The 19,452-nt window shown below is 35.2% G+C and overlaps 1 protein-coding gene across 1 annotated transcript in view; it reads left to right on the top strand.

Moving 5' to 3' along the window:
- Slit2 (slit guidance ligand 2) overlaps positions 1 to 19,452 on the top strand; it is a 390,230-nt gene that overhangs the window by 265,523 nt on the left and 105,255 nt on the right. Inside the window, exons 7-9 of the mRNA XM_023723851.1 lie at positions 20 to 91; positions 3,225 to 3,388; positions 5,753 to 5,891. Coding sequence (XP_023579619.1) covers positions 20 to 91; positions 3,225 to 3,388; positions 5,753 to 5,891 — 375 coding nt within the window. The remainder of the gene's footprint in view (positions 1 to 19; positions 92 to 3,224; positions 3,389 to 5,752; positions 5,892 to 19,452) is intronic.

Raw genomic sequence — 19,452 nt, 5'->3', positions numbered from 1 at the left:
TTTTTTTTTTATTCTACAGCACTCTCAACAATAACAACATTACAAGACTGTCCGTTGCAAGTTTCAATCATATGCCTAAACTTAGGACTTTGTAAGTAGTTAAAAGATAAAAGAAAGATTAATTTATTAGCAATATTCCTTAAGTGGCTGGGGAGATAGCTTGGCGGTCTAAGTGCCTGCCTGGCAAGTACAAGGAACAGGGTTCAATCCCCAGAACCGCACGACATGCTGGCCCTGTGCTGAGCTGGCCACCAAGACTGGGCATGGTGATGCACACTGGTAAGCCCAGTGCTGGGTAGGCTGAGACAGGAGGATCACTAAGAATCTAAGTTGTGTAATGAAATCCTTCACCAAATAAATAAAAGATTTAAAAAACTGCTCCTTAAGTACTATTTCTAGTAAACAAAGAATAGGACCACTGTGGGGTTCATTATGAGATAAAGAAGGAAATTATAGCTTACAAAAATACAAAAAATGGTATTTTAGTAAATGAAAGCTAATTCTGAAAACTTGAATGGTATACATTTAAGTAAATTTGCAGTTAAAAGTATAGAACATTTACTTTGAGCTATTGTAAGGGTCATATTTCATTAAGAAATAGAAGACTTGTTGATTGGCTGTCAGAAATGATAAATGAGAAATCTTTATGATTTTATTACTGTACTCTAAGCAAACCTAATAAAGCTAAACTGGTTCTCTAACATTCCTTGTAAAGTGAAAATCAGCATCACCCTTTACTCCCTACATAATGAAGGTTGTGTCAGCGTTTATATTTAAAAATATTTTTTCAGGGATTAATGTTGAATGTTATGATTTTTTGGAGAACAAGATGATGGATTAATGTTGAATGTTATGATTTTTTGGAGAACAAGATGATTCTCAAATGAACTATTAGCTACAGCTACTTGTTTCCTCAGAAGAAACAGTAACCCTTAATCTTGAGTGGAAATATTTAGTTACAGTATTTTCAGAAGTAAATTTTATTGCTGCTAGGTTTTGAAATCACCTTAACCTATAACATATGGTATTATATTGATCATCAGATAAATGACTGGAAACAAAGTGAAAGTGCTGAATTTTGGGGGGGTAAGCAGGACAAAAACATTTTGCTTGAATTTTCAAAAATGATTGTCATTTTATAAGAGCTTATAACTAGAAAATATTATATGTAGTTTCTGTCTGCAATAAAAATCAATTAGATTGCTAGCTTTTCAGTGAATTCTACAGTACCAATATCAAAATCATTTTCTCCTCAATAAAATCAAACCATATAACCTGTCATTAGAGTCCCCCTGGAATGTGATTTATCAAGGTAAAGAAATTCTAAAAATATATAGTGATAGCTAAGATTTGTTTAACTGGGACAATCAGCTTGAGACTAACCTGATGTTATTAAAAGACCAGCTCACTTAATAATTTATAAAATTAGTTCCCCATTAACTTTAGCTAATTATTATTAGTACACGTCTGCAGTGTGTGATGATATTCATTATGGGGAGTTCGTATGTGCATCTCACGCATCTTAATTCTTTTTATTACAAGAACAATCAATCATGCTTCCATTCTGTAAGAAAATGAAACCACTGAAACTTGTGAAGGCATACTCCATCAGTGGCCTTCATTTCTGGCAGGAATGTACTAGTTTGTCTTAATTATCAGCTTTCTGATTTTTTTTGCTTTTTTTTTTTTTTTTTTTTTTTTTTTTTTTTTTGATAACAATAAAATTCTTCATAGGAAAATTTGCATGGGTTTAGGTACACAATTTCTGTACAAGTAGAGGCAGACATCATCAGATTTGTACTATCACATACATATGTTATATTTATGTAGTATTTCAGAGCTTGTAGACCAAAAATGTTATTTTTTTTTCAATAATACACTGCATACATTCTTCCCAGTGGTTAATTGCTGTACAAGATGCAGACCTGTGATCCTACTTACAAACAGTGGTGTTTTTTTCTTCTTTATTTGAAATTCGACTTACCAGAGTCGCTATGTTGTGGTAGTTGAGAGGGACATATTTAGAAAAGAAGGATGCGGAATGTACGTGCCTGCTTCCAAAGGGTGGCACTTTCACTTCTAAACAACCTGAGCCTGCGGTCACCTCGCCTTGCCTCTGTTCAGTGGCATGCTTTCTGGTTTTAATGCGAGAAGGTCTATTTCTTCTCCACAGACTCAAGGAGAATGTAAAACAGCCATCAAATCCCCTTGCTTGGGTCACTTCGTTGCTCTAGAGTGTCACAGCTCCTTAAAAATTACATTTTTATAGTCCAATTATCTTTCTGGACTAAGTTCCATGTTTTACTGTCCATTACTGTTATTGGGTTAGAATTGAACACATCAGCTAAAAAGGACTAAAATGGTATTACGGTGTCCTAGATGATTCTGGGAACGATGCTTTGATTTATGGCTTTGGATGTTCCTTTCTTGAGTTTGAGAAGCATAAAAGCCAGTTTGAAGTCATTTACCTAATTTAGTGCATACATTTGTCTGATATTTTATTAATGGAGAAGTGCCACTTGCCACTTGGAAGCAATCCATGGTCTTGTGTGGACCCTGCCAACACAGAGGGGACTCACTTAATTCCTTCACTCCCAGCCACTTATGTCTTTTAATTTCAGTCTCTGCTCTTTGGGGACAGGTTCCCAAGAACCGAAAGCAGCTAATCCCTTCCCTGTGATTAAACAAAAAGAAGAAGAGAATCAGAATAAGGGTGTGAGAAAACCATTTTATATTGAATTATTATTCTGCCTTGTTCAGCAAAACGTGACCTGGTAAAAAGATTTTGCAAGCAGTTTCTGTAGAGACAATAATGGCAGACCTTACTGGTATTTCATACCGAGTCTCAACTTTTATTAACCTGCCTACCCTCCCCAATCCCCTCACTTTCTCCACCCCATTTCCCCCGGCTCTGTGTGCCAGGTCTGTGGAGCAATTTACCCCAACTGTTGATTTTCTCTTTACCTGTTCAAATGAGTATAGGCAAATGAATTTTATGGTACTTTTGCAGCTTCTGAGTATTTGCTTAACTTAAATAAAGAGAGATTTGATTCTGTGTTGTGTCACAGTTTCATTAAAAAAAAAAAACTTGATTGGAATGTGCTAAATGTAGCCTCATCTATTAAAAAATAATGACATGTTACTATTAATGAATTTGTTGCATTTTGAAGTAACTATTTCCTGTTTTGTTTTTTTTTTCTCCCAATGTCTTTCTTCTCCTTTAGTCGACTGCATTCCAACAACTTATACTGTGACTGCCACCTGGCCTGGCTCTCGGACTGGCTTCGTCAAAGGCCCCGGGTGGGGCTGTACACTCAGTGCATGGGGCCTTCCCACCTGAGAGGTCACAACGTGGCAGAGGTTCAAAAACGAGAATTTGTCTGCAGTGGTAAGAGAGCAAGAAGGGCTATGTTAGAGTGTTGAATGCCACTGGCGTAGAATGGGAGGGATGAATGCTTCGAATTCCGCACTGCTCACTAATTGCCGTCCTGCACTAGTCACTCTGTGGAGAGCTTTTGCGCTATGATGGTGTAATGCATGCAGACCTACTGTGCATAATTAGAACTGGCAACGTACTTGGACCTGAGATTTTTCAGTTTTCACTTTAGAGGAAAATCAGAAAATTCCTAGATGTCACTCTACTTTCTATTCATTTTTCCCCTTTAAGTAATCATTTATATTTACATTTATATTAATAACTAAAAAAATGATTAGCTACCCCAATAGATGCATGCTCTGAAATTAAGTAATTGTACCAGCTTGCCAAATGTTTAAATATTTTTCATGTATACAACTATAATGATTCAAATTAAATAAATGATTGACTTAACAACAAAGATATAGAAATAAAATGTGACCTATATTACAAAAGATATCAGTACCTAACTGTCATTTCTGTACACTTAAGCACGAGTTTTAGTATTTCCCACATAAGTACCTTATTCGAATTCTCTCAAAACGACCGTTTGAGCAATAGACTCTTACCTTGGTACTAGAGGTTAAAATGCAATGAAAAACTGTAACCTTGTCTAAGTTTATGTGGTTTCATCCAAGGATTACAAATAAGTAAACAATCACACAGTGCCTAAATGTATATTTATATTATCATATATTTGTGTGTATGTGTCTATTGATACATAATATATTTTATAAATATAAGGCTAGCTTCAGAATTATCTGTTAAAATATAATGGAATAAAAGCTATATATAATATTCATTTATTAATGTATGCATAATATAATTGGCTTTCCATATCCACAGGCTCTGTAAGCATAGATTCATCCAATCGCAGATTGAAAATATTTGAAAAATATCTCATCTATCCTGAATGTGTACTAATTTTTCCTCGTCCTAAGAAAACTATTTGTGCAGTATTCACACTGTATTATATGTTATAGATAATGTTTAAAGTGTACAGTGGGCAATGTTGCACACATCCAAATACTATGATGTTTAATAGTAGGAAACTACATCACTTTACAGAAGTGACTAGAACATCCTCAGGTTCCATAGTACTAGCCCCAATGCCTCAAGCATCTCAAGGGACTGTAATGCCTTACAAGTAGTTTTTTAAAAAAGGAACAGAGAGCAATTGCTAGTGCTTGACCCTAATTGTTATTCTTAGACTTTATAATAAATTTTTCCATTGTTTTTAAGATAAGAAAACCTTCTCTTACAGTGCCATGGAATGTTCTTAACAGGTTTGGTTGCTCTTTGAAATGCATCAATGGAATGACTAAGGACTCACTACTAACCACTTTTTTCTCTTTGCTTTTTCCTTCCTGATTTCTAGATGAGGAAGAAGGCAAGTTCATATTTCTTTTTTAGCCTGAGAGTAGTATTGTAGTTTGAGAGCTTGTCTAAAGGAATGGGGCAACATGCAGCTTACAATCTTTTCCTGGCCAACTCTACCACCAGGACCCTTCCCTCCAGGCCCAGAGGGCGGCCCCTCTGTCCTGGAAAGGCCATACGTCTGCAGATGCCCAGTTGGTGTTGCCCACCAGCATTCTGTTCATAATTCTAGTCATACAGTCTAAATTCAAAGTACACTTATTTCCCAATATTGAATTGTAGAAACACCTGGCTGCAGTCTAACTACTTACAGTAAAATTCTGTACAATGTAAAGCTCCGAAAAGAATCACATAGATTGACAATTACGCAGTGTCACCATTCAAGTTAGTACAATGACTTCAAAGAAAGTAGTTATTTTGAATCTAACGGGACATCAAACTGAGAATTATCTTATTTCACCCACTTTTATTGGCACAAGATTACTTACTTTGAGCACCATTTATATCTACCAACATGGAAGTCTTGCCACATTTCTTTCTCTTTTTTAGACTAAGTAAATTAAGTCATATAAATTTGAAAAAGACCACTTCACTTATTAGAAACTTATTAGAAATGATATTGATTAGGCTGAAATTGCTGCTTTTCTTGGAAACTCAAGAATAATTTTGAATAGAATTCTGGTCTGGAATCTGAATTTAGACTCTCTCAATCTTTTCAACCTTTAACAATTATCATTTTTATGAGTGATAAAATATCTTATTTGCTTCATCTGAATATTGACCCAAAAGTACAAATGCATGCTTCCTACAATCCATTTTAGAAACATAGGACCATTTTGTGGAAAATGAATACATTTAGAGAAATGTATTTTTGTCACATGACTTATTAGTTGCGCTGTCTGCATGTTCCACTATTATAAAATCCAGGAGGTAAATGGACGCTGTTTGTCTCTCTTTTAGGTCACCAGTCCTTTATGGCCCCATCCTGCAGTGTTTTGCATTGCCCTGCTGCTTGTACCTGTAGCAACAACATCGTAGACTGTCGCGGGAAGGGTCTCACTGAGATCCCCACCAACCTGCCGGAGACCATCACGGAAATGTACGTGCACTGAAATTCCTCTTTATTCCTCCACTTGCCCGGCAAATCAAACCCTGAATTTCTTTAGGACCCACTGGGTTTAGCAAAGGCACTTCTGATCAATTACCTTAGACAAATGTTCTTTGCAGAAGTGTATTGACCCTTACTCTGTTTAATTAAGTGCCTTATTTAAGTGGATAACATTTTCTTTCTTTCATCTCCTCTTTATCTCTCTACTTATTTAATTTTTTTTGCAAAAGTAGAACCTAAGAACACATTAAAAGAAAAAATATTACTTTTTCTTTTCTTCAGATGGTATTTTTATGCTATTTGATGAAAACAAGTAGTATTTGCCTCTAGTCTATACCTACATACCCATACATTTGTCATTTTCATTGGAGAGGTTCAAGCACTGGGCATACATGAGGGAGGCAGCTGGGGGTGAGACAGCTGCAGAGCCAAGATTGCTCAGTGAGGCACCTCCTGACCAAGAGCTTGTTTCAGAGTGCAGTTTCTCTGCCTTGTTTGAATGGATAGTCCAATGCTACATATAAAAACATAATATTAAAATGTTAGATGCAATTTTTTAAAGTTAACAAGCATTTAGCTTTTTTGTATCAGGTTTTACCACGATTTTACTTACAGCTACATTATCACAACCAGGTACTCTATATGTACTTTGGGTGCAGCTGCTAAATGCATTTCTGTGTCCCTGCCAAAGATAGGTCACGTGATAAAGCAAGGTCATGTAAGATGTAAAATGGGATGTTTTACTGTCCTACAGGAAGACCTAGAGAAAATCTTTGCCTCACTATCCATTAGTTAAGAAATCAGCTCAATCCATCTAGACTATCCTATTATTGTCTTTTGGACCAATTCTGAACTGCAATTCAGTGCATAGTTTTTTGTATATTTTTGGTTGAAGTAATAAAATATATGATTTGACCTTTAACAAAAATTCTTAATTCATTTTCAAAAATTCTTTTTTTTTCATTACTGAGGATTAAACTCTTTCTTGACCTTGTGTTTGCTAGCAGGAGCATATGCCACTGAGCTGTAGCCCTGCCCCCCCCCCTTTTTTTGAAATAGAGTCTCGCTATCCAATTCAGACTTGTAGTGATCCTCCTGTCTCAGCCTCCCCAGCACTGGAATTACAGGCATGTGCACTACATCCAGTTTTGGGGTCAACATGCAGTATTGGGGATCAAACTTAGGACCTTGTGCTTGCCAAGCAGATACTTAGACTGCAAGAGCTATCCACCCTGTCTCCAAAAATTCTTAACAATGTAACTGCTTTAACTTACTTTACTTGACAATAAGCTTGGCGCACAAGAGCATCTTGGTCAAATTTGGAACCTGAGGATTCCTGAAGGCATTTAAGCGAGTTGGACCAATCTAGATATGATAAAATAGACAACAAAAAATATACTGAAGTTTTAAACAGGAGGACAGTACATTCATCCTCTATTCAATCACAAGCTTTTGAGGAAATAAAGGCACCATGAATTGTACAGGAATTATATATTATTAGTGAATTTAATATACAATTTGGTAACTCTGAAGTAAGATTTAAGTATAGAAAATGTTAGAAGAAATGAGCATATACCCTTTTTTTGTTGTTGTTGGCCACCTCAGCCCACTCTGGGGGCAGGGCTGGTGCAGCATTTGGTGCCAGAAATCATTCCATGGTCTCTGCACATTTGCCTAAGCATACCTAAGCAGGCGCTTTAGACCACTGAGCTATCTCACCGGCCCCCAGACATATGCCCTTGAAGGTACTGAAGAGGGCATCAAATGGAAGGAGAAATGCAACAGTTGAATAGAGTCAGAACATGTTAGTCAGAATCCCAGCTTTCCTTACCATTTTCTTAATTCTGAAGCAATTATCTTCTTCCCTTATCTCTTTGTATGAAACAAAGGGTTACTGTTCACTTGAAATGAGCTAATTGACACATAGAGAGCTGTAGGGGCCTGGAGTATACTTATTGTTCTCCAAATAATGCCTCAATCGGGGGAGTTTCTGTGGGGAAATGATATCAGAGCTTGGCCTAGAAAGAAAGGTGATCAATGGAAATGCAGAGATAAGAGAGGGGCTTTCAGAATTAATCCAAGATTAAGAGTATCAGCAAAACAGAAGACAGAAAGAGACACCAGAAAAAAGGAACTCAGTTTGACTGATCTTTGATTTGTAAGTGAATATAGGAAAATAACATTGAAGACACATTGGAGCCAATTCATGGAAGATCTTGGTCCTCGGACTTGAACTTGGGGCCTTGTGCTTGCCACGTAGGAGCTGTGCCACTGAGCTACATCCCTGACCTTTATGGAAAGTCTTAATTGTACAAAATATTAGGCTTTATCTTGAACCCAGGAGTTTGAAGTAAATGTTCCAGAAGAACTTGTTTGACAGCTGTGTGCTAGAGTTTTGGCTAAAGGAAGGAATGTATAGAAGACCTCTTAAGAGGCTTTTCCATTGATCCGTGGGAGATGTCCAAAGAGCTTGAGTTGGTGGGTGCCAGAAAAGATGGTGAAGTGCAAAGGGTACCATAGTGAGTACAGAAGAAGCAGAACTCATGAGAGGTGGCAAAATGAGATTTAAACAGAAAAACATGACCTAAGATGATGCCAGATTTTCAGTCATGACTAATGGCTAAGATGATGGTTCGGTCACTGCATGTAGGGGCTGAGGATCAGGACCAAAGATGGGAGGAGCTAAGGGTGAGGTCAGTTACAGAAATACTGAAATTCCAGAGACACCCTTAGAGGTGATAAAGTAATACACTGTATCATAATTCTGAAGCAACCCAAGCACTTGCAACAAAGATTTTGGAGTAATTACTATAACAAAGAGCAAAGTTTGTCATTAAAAGGCCAGTTTAATGATAGCAACAAGAAATAGAACCCCCAAACCAAAAAGTTAACAACAGAAGACTGGGACAAAGCAGTAGAAATGTCATCCAGCAGAAATGAACTGCAAAAGCAGATATTACTGCTAATGAACCACACTGTTCTGAAAGCAGCCTTGGGATTTGACCAGCATATTGTTCTTGGAGGATTAAATTTGGGTAGTAAGCCACTTCTCAGAATGTTTGCAAAGTGAGTATTATGAATATCAGAGAGAGCAGATATGGGCAGTGGGAAGAATTTGGCTGAATAAGAATTTCTTTTAAGAAAAACAATTGTTGCTATAAAGAGCCAAAAGATCATAAGAAAGAGAAAGCTCCAGTCATTGGACAGTCAGAAAAATGTGAAAGGGGAAAATGAAAGAGGGTGCGTAAGGGTGCGCAGTTATTGTGGTGAGAGGAAAGAAGTGATCACATCAGATTATCTAAAAGGAGAACAGAAAGCTCTTGTAGGGTGGGTGACAGGAGAAGATAACTATAAGCCTAATGTATTTAAAGCAAAGTGAGACATTTAACATGCTTTGCCTTGTGTAGTCTATTTTACTTTTTATCACAGAGCTTTTCTCCAACGTTGTATGCTCTATAGATTTTGCACAATGTTAGAATTTAGTATCTTGAAAATAATACTAAATAATACATCCCATTGAGCCTGCCTAACAGAAAGAGTTGGTATGTCTGGTAAAGCTAAAATAAATTTATAAGTAGAGATGAGAGCATATGTGGAGTTCTAGGTGAATTTAACTGCTCTGATTATTACATTATCAGCTTTATCCATAGAGCCTCAGATAATAAATCATATTGATCTCAGTGACAACAAAATACCTTCATTGTTATTTGTTATATTAGTGTAACTCTCTAGTTTAGTGGCTCCTTGCTTTTATTTTCTTATTGTTATAAAAAGGATTAATACAATAAAGGATTAATATAATGAAGTCATAAAGCAAAATATAAATTTCTAATTTTTCAAGATTCCAGATATTTATTACATGATTAACTGAAAATTGTAAACTCTCATATGACTCAAGTATTTTAAATCTGGACTTTTACCATAAATATCAGAGTATTGTTGTATTTTTCATATTTCAATACTGCTGAATTAATTTCCTGGGGTGTAGTATTTAGTTTTTCTTTCAAATGTGTGCTGATACAATTCTAATATGAAAGTATATATGGATTAAGTAGGTGTTTTCAAGTATATATGATTTTAGGTTAAAAAAATTGCCCATTGTTTTATTTTCAAGTTTGTTTTTGCAGCTATAAATTCATACACATTTGCTTCTTAAAGCATTTAGTCATTAAGCTATGGAAAGGAAACCTTATCTTAAAATCAAATTTTGAATAGGGATGAAGGAAAGAAAGCCTAATACTTGCCCCATACCTAACAAATTGGATTACATGCATGCATCCTATCATTTGATCATCTCCTTGACCTGAGGTGGGGGTTTAGGAAATTACACAGGAGAGTGATCCATAACCTTCTTTTGTGAGTTGGCATTAACTGATGATTTTACTGTGGTCCCCAATCTACCTTGCCATGGGTAGGCTAGGAATACAATTGTGACTCTAATTATCACATTTAAAATTGTATATGCATTTGTGTTTTTTTAATGTCTGTCTCTCCTGCTAAAAATTAAGCTCAGTGAAAGCAGAATCAAATTTGTTGTGATCACCCCTGAATAACTAACTAAAAACTAGTACATTGGCACATAGTTGGCACTTGATATGCATTTAGTAAATATATATTTAATGAATGTAAAATTTAAAAATGTTTAGCACAGATTCATCTTGCAAATACCAAGCTATATTAACCATGATTGATAAATAGACATATAAGCAACAGCTTATTTTCTCCATGTAGACAAGTTGTGCTTTACTAGCATGAAGCAGGAAAGATAAATGTTGAATTAATAGACAATGACACAGGTCAAAATTTGCCTAGAATACTGAAAATCTATTGAATTTCTCTGTTGCCCATATTGATTTGAATCTCCATGTGCTTTTGAGATGTTTTCCACTTCTGAGCTAAGGAAGCCAGCGTTTAAAAGACTCTTCCTCTGAGATGTACCAGCTCATTCAGGCATGTTACAGATGAATCTCGGACATCTTTCTCTTAAGTCCAAATTTCCCCTCCAATGAAGTCTGTTGACCTTTAAGTCAAGTTTTTCAAGGCTGTGCCACTTGGTGTTAACAAGTGGAAGATTTAAGAAGTTAATCAGTGTTATCAAAAAGTTTGATTCTGAAGTGGCTACACTGATCTCCTCCCCTTTAGATTTATATGACTGCCAAACACAGCTCGATTTCTGGCTCGAGAATTTAAGGAGAGTTAGATATAGCTTACAATATGAAGAAGAAAAAATGTGAACATCATGAAGAGAGACTGAGACCATCAGAAAAACAGGAGAGGAAAATCTTTAGGAAATTTACCTAAGAGGAGAACACAGACAAAGATGCCATTAAGATATAGGAATGACTGCAAAATAGAACTGTATCATAATTACCTTGTATTTATAATCAATGATAATGTCATCTTCCGTATTTGTATTAAATGTTCTCATATTTCTCTGTATTTTATCTGAATGGGATATATCGCAATTTAATCTGCACTTTGATTGCTGTCCAATCCTCCTGCCACACTAAAAGCTTTTCCAGGGTAGAAATATATTTGTTTCTTTTTCTGTTTCTGTCCTAATACTGAGCAATACTTTACCAAAACCGTGAAAGCTCAAGCATGTAATCTGGACAACTCATTTTGCTGCTTTGGATTATGCAGGTCACAAATCTTTTTTTTTAAGGGGATGCAGTTCCTCAGGCCAGTCTATGTAGCATCTCATCCATAGCAATAATCCCGCTAAGAGCGAATTGATTCTCTGTATATCAAAACTTCAGAATAAATTTCTCAGTAACACTTTGAGGAGTTAAATTCTGAATACGATGTGATGTACTGCTTTAAAGTAAGCATTTAGTTCTCTTCAATTGGGTTATGGATTTTCTCTGTCATATCGCTTTTACAAACCATCATATAGAAATTCCATGAATTGGGGAAAACGTTTAGTGAGAACATGGGTTGTAGAAATTTAGAATGTCTTGTGACTCCTGCATGCTATTGCTTCTACTCTGGGCTGACTTTTTTATGACTCACAAATTGGAAGTTATGGAGTTCTTTTTTTTTCATTTATCTTAAAGAAAATCAGCAAAAATCTTCAAATTATGGGAAGCGAAAGGGTGGCAGTAAAGTTCTCTGGTTTAAGTCTTCTAAAAGTGGCGTTCAATTTTCCAAAGATTTATTACATATCTGAGAAGGCGTAATGCATTTAGGAGAGGTACTAGTCAGTACGGCTAAAAGGTAATGGAGAGGCATTTACAGAACAACTTTTTGTATTCCAGGAATAAAAAAGCCTCTTTTTTAAAAAATTAATTTTATTGACAAAGAAATTTCAATGAGACAGTATCAAAATAGTTTAGTAGGACAGTTACAATAATTAATACATTGCATGTTGTTGTCTTCATGGTAGTTATTCATAGTACAAGATGTAGACATGGTATCTTGTGTAAAGACTATTAGTAGAAATCTTTCTTCTCATTGAACTAAAAGTAGCTATGTGTCTATCCTATTTTGTGTATACAGATATATATATATACATGTATATATATATATACATGTATATATATATTTTTTTTCACTACAAAATGGGCCTATCAAGTAACTCAGTGGAGTAAAGCTTCTGCAAGCAGGCACAGGGCCCTGGAGTCCCATCCCTGGGCCTGCCATGCTGCCCCGCCCCCAGGGCATGCTGAGAGGGCAATTGAGACTGGGCCTGGTGGTGCGTACCTGTAATCCCAGCTCCTGGGAGGCTGTAAACAGATGGATCGCTACAAGTCTGACCTAGTAGTGAGACCCCAAACACCCTGGAGACCCTTCCCTGAAATTCAAAATAATTAAGAAAGAAAGAATAAAAGAAGCCTCTTTCAAAGAGACTCATAATCATGGAGATTGCATATCAGCTCTGCAGAGACGTGTATTCCTTTTCCTTCCTCTCAATCACTGGAGTACACTATTTAAATAAATGCAACAAAAATGATTCTTAAACAATCTTTTCTGATGAAAACTTATGTAATCAATACTGAAGGCCCACTTGGAATGTCTTCTCCATCCACTTCTATTTAAACAAACTCTTCTCATATACAGTTAACACCTTCTGTGTGCTGTATCTCCTTGTCAAATTTTAAATCCTTAACTATATCAAATAATGTCCAATTATGTCCACTTTTTTTTTTTTTTTTTTTTCAGAACTGGGGATTGAACTCAGGCCTTGGACTTGCCCAGCAAGCACTTAATCTGCTGAGTTATCTCCCCGACCCCCATGTGCACATATTAAAGTTTTAAACTTGACTGTTTTGTAATGGCTGATTTAAGAGAATTGCAAATATGTATGAAATCAAACCTGCATTTTTAATTGTTAGCGTGCCTTAATATCTCGATAAATTGCACAGCTATCATGTCACATAAAGCTTCACTTTAATTGTACCAATTTTTTCCAATAAATTGGAAAAGTGAACATGATATAGAGTTTGACTATTTTTTCATAGCAAATGTAGAATAACTTCACTTTATTGTTTAGATGATAATGAAATATTGAATAAAAGCAAATTACACAGTGTTTTGTTTAAGTTGATAGGAAAGAAATAAACAGGCTAATTTGTGGCGTGCATGCTATCTGTTTTTCTTCCAAGACTAAAGAAGTCAATGTGAGTTGCATTTCTAAACTACAGCCTCACTCTCCAGGTTTAATTGTTACATTGGCACGCTGCCTAAGTGAGTGGGGTTTTCGTTGCAGCTTGGGGACTCATCTCCAACATGTTTACTATCACTGGGTTGTCGTTTGTGTTTGTCTTATTAGTTAGACTTGTACTTCACAACTGAAATCGTTTTCCTTGGGAAAAGTTTTAACTTTCCCTATGCTAGCTACTTTCAATGTAGCTAGCTTATGCAAAAGTATGCAAAAATATTTTCAACGTTTATACCCATTTAAAAATACATATGAGAGCACTTTTTAAAAACTCATGAGTTGGGCTGGTGAGATGGCTCAGTGGTCTAAAGCACCTACTTAGAACAAACTAAGCAAGCAAAGCACAGGGACCATGGTTCAATCCCCCAGCACCACATGCCAGCCAGCCCTGCCCCCTGGTGGGCTGAGCTGGCCACACACACACAAAATAAATAAATAAATAAATAAATAAATAAATAAATAAAATTAAAAAAAAAAACTCATGAGTAATAATTAACACATGATGACAATATTGTTGAAAATGTTGTGTTACTTCCTTCTTGCTGAAACAACCTATTGAAAACTCATTTTTCTAACTTTTTGGAAACCTTTTCATAATTGTTTACTGTAGAAAATAGTTTCATTAATTTTTATATAAGTCTAACTTCAGCTAGAGAACTACCATTCTAACATTTGGAATTAAAATGTCATTTTCAAATTTTGCTGAGATGCCCACTATAAAAGAAACTAAGTATATATTCACCAAATACCATAAATTGCTAATTTTTCTCTTATCAAGTAACATTTTTATACTAAAATGTCATTAGCTAGGTAATCAGTATCAAAATAAAATAATGATATCATTAATGTATATATGTAAGTCAGTACTCATATTCAAACATGCATATGATTTGAAAAACAAAATAGAAAGATTGCATTTTGTTGTTATAAAATGAATAGTCACACTTAAAGTATGAAAAGAAAAATTTTCATATAAATGTTATTCAACGTTATTTTTATTTTTTATGATTCGGATTATATTTTATGTAATGCAAAGAAATTTTTTAAACGAGGTTGGATCTTGACTGTATTTTCTTGTTAGAGAAAAATCACTCTCACATAGAGCCTGTTGTCAAGGAGCAGAGCCCCCCCAGAGTGGCTGGGCACCCATCTCTATCTATAAGGGGTGCAGAAGGCAGGCCTCTAATGGGAAGCATTTCCAAAGAATAACTCTAGTAATAATGCAGTGGAGTCCTCTACAACTTCTACAGAAAATAAATGCAGGTTTCTCAAATGTAAATGAAGACACATGCCCACTGTAGCCTAAGATCAAAGATGTCTGGAATACAGTCAAAGTATTGTTCATTATCAGAAAAAATGAATTTAACATCTGCATTTCTACAGTTTTGTTACAGACTTGTGGGTGATCAGTTATAAAGTCTCAAATGAAAATTTATATAGTTCAAGTACTGTTAATGATCACGACATTATGTAAACTTTAGGAAAGACAAAAATGGATGACTTGAATAATAATTTAATGCAAGGGTGAAGAGGCATGGAAACTATGGCCAATTTATTGATTAATATAACTAAAAGAGAAAAATATAGGAGTAACTTACAGTTTTTATAACTATAATATTTAGTCACACTATGATTTAAGTCAATACCAACTCAGGGTAAGTGTCCAAAAGTTTTACTTATTAATGAAAAGCTAAAGACAGAACTTAAAGAATTATAATGACAATATAGTCATGTGCAAAAATCTTTTTTTTTTTTTTGCTTTAATCCTAAGTGACTTGATTGTGTATGCTGAGTGTATGTATTTAAAATTGTATCTCTTTAACCATGGAAATACTAACATCCATTGAGAAGTCACGCAAACACATTCTTGCTGATGACTGCAAGATACTTTTGTTTTCACTGTAAATGGCTTAAGAACAAATGGAATAAGAATCAGTTTTCTCCAATGAAAATGTCAATTGATTTTGTATTCATGGGAACGTATCCTAGAGTGACATCAGAAGGAATAAAATAAGATGAAGGAAATGGGTAATTTTCAGAAACAAATCATCCCAAGACAGAGATAGCTGATAATCAGTGTGGCCAGAGTCCCAAAGCAAAAATGCGGGCTACATGCAAAGATTCCCTCTAGAGGCCAATATGCACTCAGCTGTTGAAGATATTTATTAAATTTAGAGAGATTTGAAGACTGTTATTACAAAACAGAAATAATGTTACAGTACAAAATACACTGGGTCATTTTATGTAAAGACGTATGAAGGATTTCAATGGCATGTATTTTCTCCTAATGTTGGAAGTGACTTTCCAGAGATATACTGTATTTACTTTGGCTTTGTTATGAATAGCACAGAGAATCTCAAATCTCAAAGGAATAGAGCTCTTTCCTCCTTTTCAGATGCTAGGCTGATGTTACCTATGATTAGAATATATTTACTATCCTGAGCCATTTAAGATTCAGAAGCCAGAGTCCCGTTGCCTTCCCTCCGGTCAGCCCATTAAATCCATGTTCTAGTCTCTGGCAGCTGTTTTTGCCATTTATGTTAAAAGCAGATGGAGAAAATGCAAAGAACTGTCAGTTTTATTGCCATGTATAATCAGCATCTGGGCTGTGCATTACGGAGACCATCAATCCAAATTCATATTTAACTGGGTATTATAAAAACTTTTTTGAGTCTCTAAGCCAGTCTCAAAATTAGACAGTGGTATCTTTTAATCATGTTGAGCACAAAAAATTCTACCTGATATATATTTTCCAGCCTCTATATGAATAATGTATGTATATTGGTTTAATATGCAGTTACTGAGTTAGGTACAAAGCTATACTGTTAATTAGTTTAAAAATATTATTTGGAACAATAGATATTTATTTCACACTAGAGATCAAATAATATGACAGGACAGCACTTTTATATAATGTGTATATACAATTTTATTACATGATGCTGCATATATGAATGGATATACACCTCCTCATATTTTTGTTCTTTAACATTTCAAAAACAAAAATCTTAAAAAAATTTTTCTTTATATCTTGTACAGTTTTTATCAAAATATTATGTTCTGTTTTCTCCACTATGCAGAAAAAGAATCCATGACACTAGAAAGAAAACTAACTTTCCTAATGTCCACCGAGCTAATTGGAGGCAGATCTAAACTTTAATCCAGGTCTAACTAAAATAAATAAACAAATAAAACTCACTTTCTTAATTACTAAAGGACACATTTTTAATACATTTTAAGGCAGGCTTTTTATGATTTAGCTTGTGACTTTTTTGTATACTTTGCCAAAATAACTTAATTTGAAAAATATTGAAAATGATGGGTAGGAATTGAATGTCAGTACACTTTAATACATGCTAGCATTGTTTAATATCTTGTGTTTTTGTAATTCGTTAGAGACTTTTTTTTTGACTGCCTAACATGGTGCATGCTGTGTACTTTACTGAACTAGATCTTCATGATAATACTGTAACTTATATGTCACTGTGTCCATCAGTCCACAAATGACGGAATTGAAATTAATTGGGTCAAAAGTTAAACCTGGGCCAGCCAAATAGCTCAGCAGATTAAAGTGCCTGCAAGCAGATTCAGGGGTCAGGGGTTCCATCCCGGGCCTGCCATGCTGGCCCTGCCCCTGGGGCGCGCTGAGACAGCAACTGAGACTGGGCGTGGTGGCGCACACCTGTAATCTCAGCTCTTGGGAGGCTGTAAACAGGCGGATCACTAGGAGTCCCATCCAACAGTGAGACCCTGAACACCCTGTAGATCCTTCTGTAACAAAAGACAAGAAAAAAAAAAAAGTTAAACCTGTACATAGCTGTCATGTTCTAAGGGTCACAGCCTGAGAGGAATCTCATGATTTTCCTTTTTTTCTTAATCTTTGAAATACAGCCACTTGGTGATATGTGGTAGTATTGCTTAATACTATCTTTTAGAAATAATAACATGGAAAATACTTGTATCATCAAATAGGAATAATTAGACAACAAGAGAGAAAATGTAGAGCTGGGAGAGGAGAAGAAAGATAGTTACTTACTGGCTAAGCGTACTGACGATACTGTTTTTATTGTGGTAGTTAGTTAAATTGTTCATTTTCTCATTTCATAGTTAGTAACTAAAATTTCCTTATAAAGTTGAAGAAGTGGTAACAGCCATACATACGTGTGTGTATTTAGATAGATGATGCATAGATAGATAGATAGATAGATAGATAGATAGATAGATAGATAGATCGACTGATAACATATTTGGGATTTGGCCAAATGAGTCCTAAGAAGAGAAAGTTTCTGGTGACATTTATATGAAAAAAGTGTTCATTGCCGTATGCAATGTACACTGTTTTTCCTCCATTCATTTTGCAAAATAAATTTTACTTTCAAAATCAAAATAATGCGTTTTCTCCCATGGCTTGTCTTTTGCAAGTTTCCTAGCTGTACTCAACTTTATCCCCAGCATGCGCATATGCCTTAGCCATTACACTATCTGTGTTTGTAAGCCTGGAATACTTTTAATTAGATTCTTCATGGATCAGTGGATTAAATTTGCACTCTAAATAATTCACCAAATTTTATGCTATTAATATGCAACATTAGAAGATATCAAAGCTAGAAAATGTAATTTTATTATTTTGTCATTACCTGAAAATTGTAATATTTATTGCTCATGTGCTTTTGTACTTTGGATGAAAGACTTTCTGTCTTGTTTTCATGGGAAGACACCGTTTGACATGTGTGTTGTTTTCGTTATAAAGATTCTGCAATGAAAAAGAAAACCACTTCGTCTTAAGTTTCTAAAAAGTTGCAGAAAATTCACCTTAATTACTTGTTCACTAACAAAAGGAGACAGCCGACATTTTGAACTATTTTTTGGTGTCTTTCAATAATAGCATATTTTCCCGCTTGAAAATCTGGCTCTTTGAATGAAGGATGCAATTACGTGTTGTTGCCCTTAATGCACGGCTGAGACAGTGTAATAAAAACCAATTAGCTGTTGAGTCAGTGTAAAGAACAACACAAGCGCTCTTTCAAAGGCTTTTGAACAGTATTTCAGCTATATAGATGAATGCAGAAAAGCAGGCCGAGCCGCTGTGTGTGTCATTGTTTAGCTTTCTGTTGCGCACTTTGTAGGGGAAGCTGTTTTCAGCATGAATGTTAAGTCATGATGCATCAGAATATTGAACATTACATGCAGCCTCATGTTGTCTTTAAACTGCAGTATAAAATCTAATCAGGAATTCTTTTTATAATTTGGGGTATGTGTTTTCTAAAACTTACACCCTTATTTTTATCTTTGTGTTTTGTTTACATTAAAAAGGGTGTATACCAATAAAGTTAATTGTGGATTAAACATATATTATCACAACAGCATGTATTTAAGCACCTCTAGAGTTGTCAATGGCCATTGTAACTATTCTAGGCTTTGAGATTTAAAAATAATGAATAAATTAAATTTCCTGGGAAAATCATCAGTCAAAATACATTTATATATGCCATTCTCATATATAATTTAAATATATATACATTTATGCACATGTATATAGCTACTTGTAGCTAGACATATAAACAGGTATTTTTGTTTATATATTATAATTATGTAGATTTTCACTTAAGCAGGCAAATGCAACTCGCACGTGGTTGTTCAGTAAAACAATTTAATATGAGCAATAGGTTAAACAAGTGTAGGAATAAGACATGAGAAAGAGTCCCTAGCACCTCTAATGCTATGAAGACCACAGCAGAGGTGATACAAAATTTAGAAGGAGTCTCCCCAGGAGCTGAAATTAAGACAAAGCTGAGGTGATTGCTGTGGACATCCTCTGAGTGAGGAGCACACATAAATGACCTTTCTCTCTCTCTCTCTCTCTCTCTCTCTCTCTCTCTCTCTCTCTCTCTC

This window comes from Octodon degus, unplaced genomic scaffold (genome assembly GCF_000260255.1).
Source record: "Octodon degus isolate 3935 unplaced genomic scaffold, OctDeg1.0 scaffold00006, whole genome shotgun sequence".
Classification (NCBI taxonomy): Eukaryota; Metazoa; Chordata; class Mammalia; order Rodentia; family Octodontidae; genus Octodon; species Octodon degus.
The sequence above is the reverse complement of the archived record's forward strand: the minus strand, read 5'-3'. Positions and strand labels throughout refer to the sequence as shown.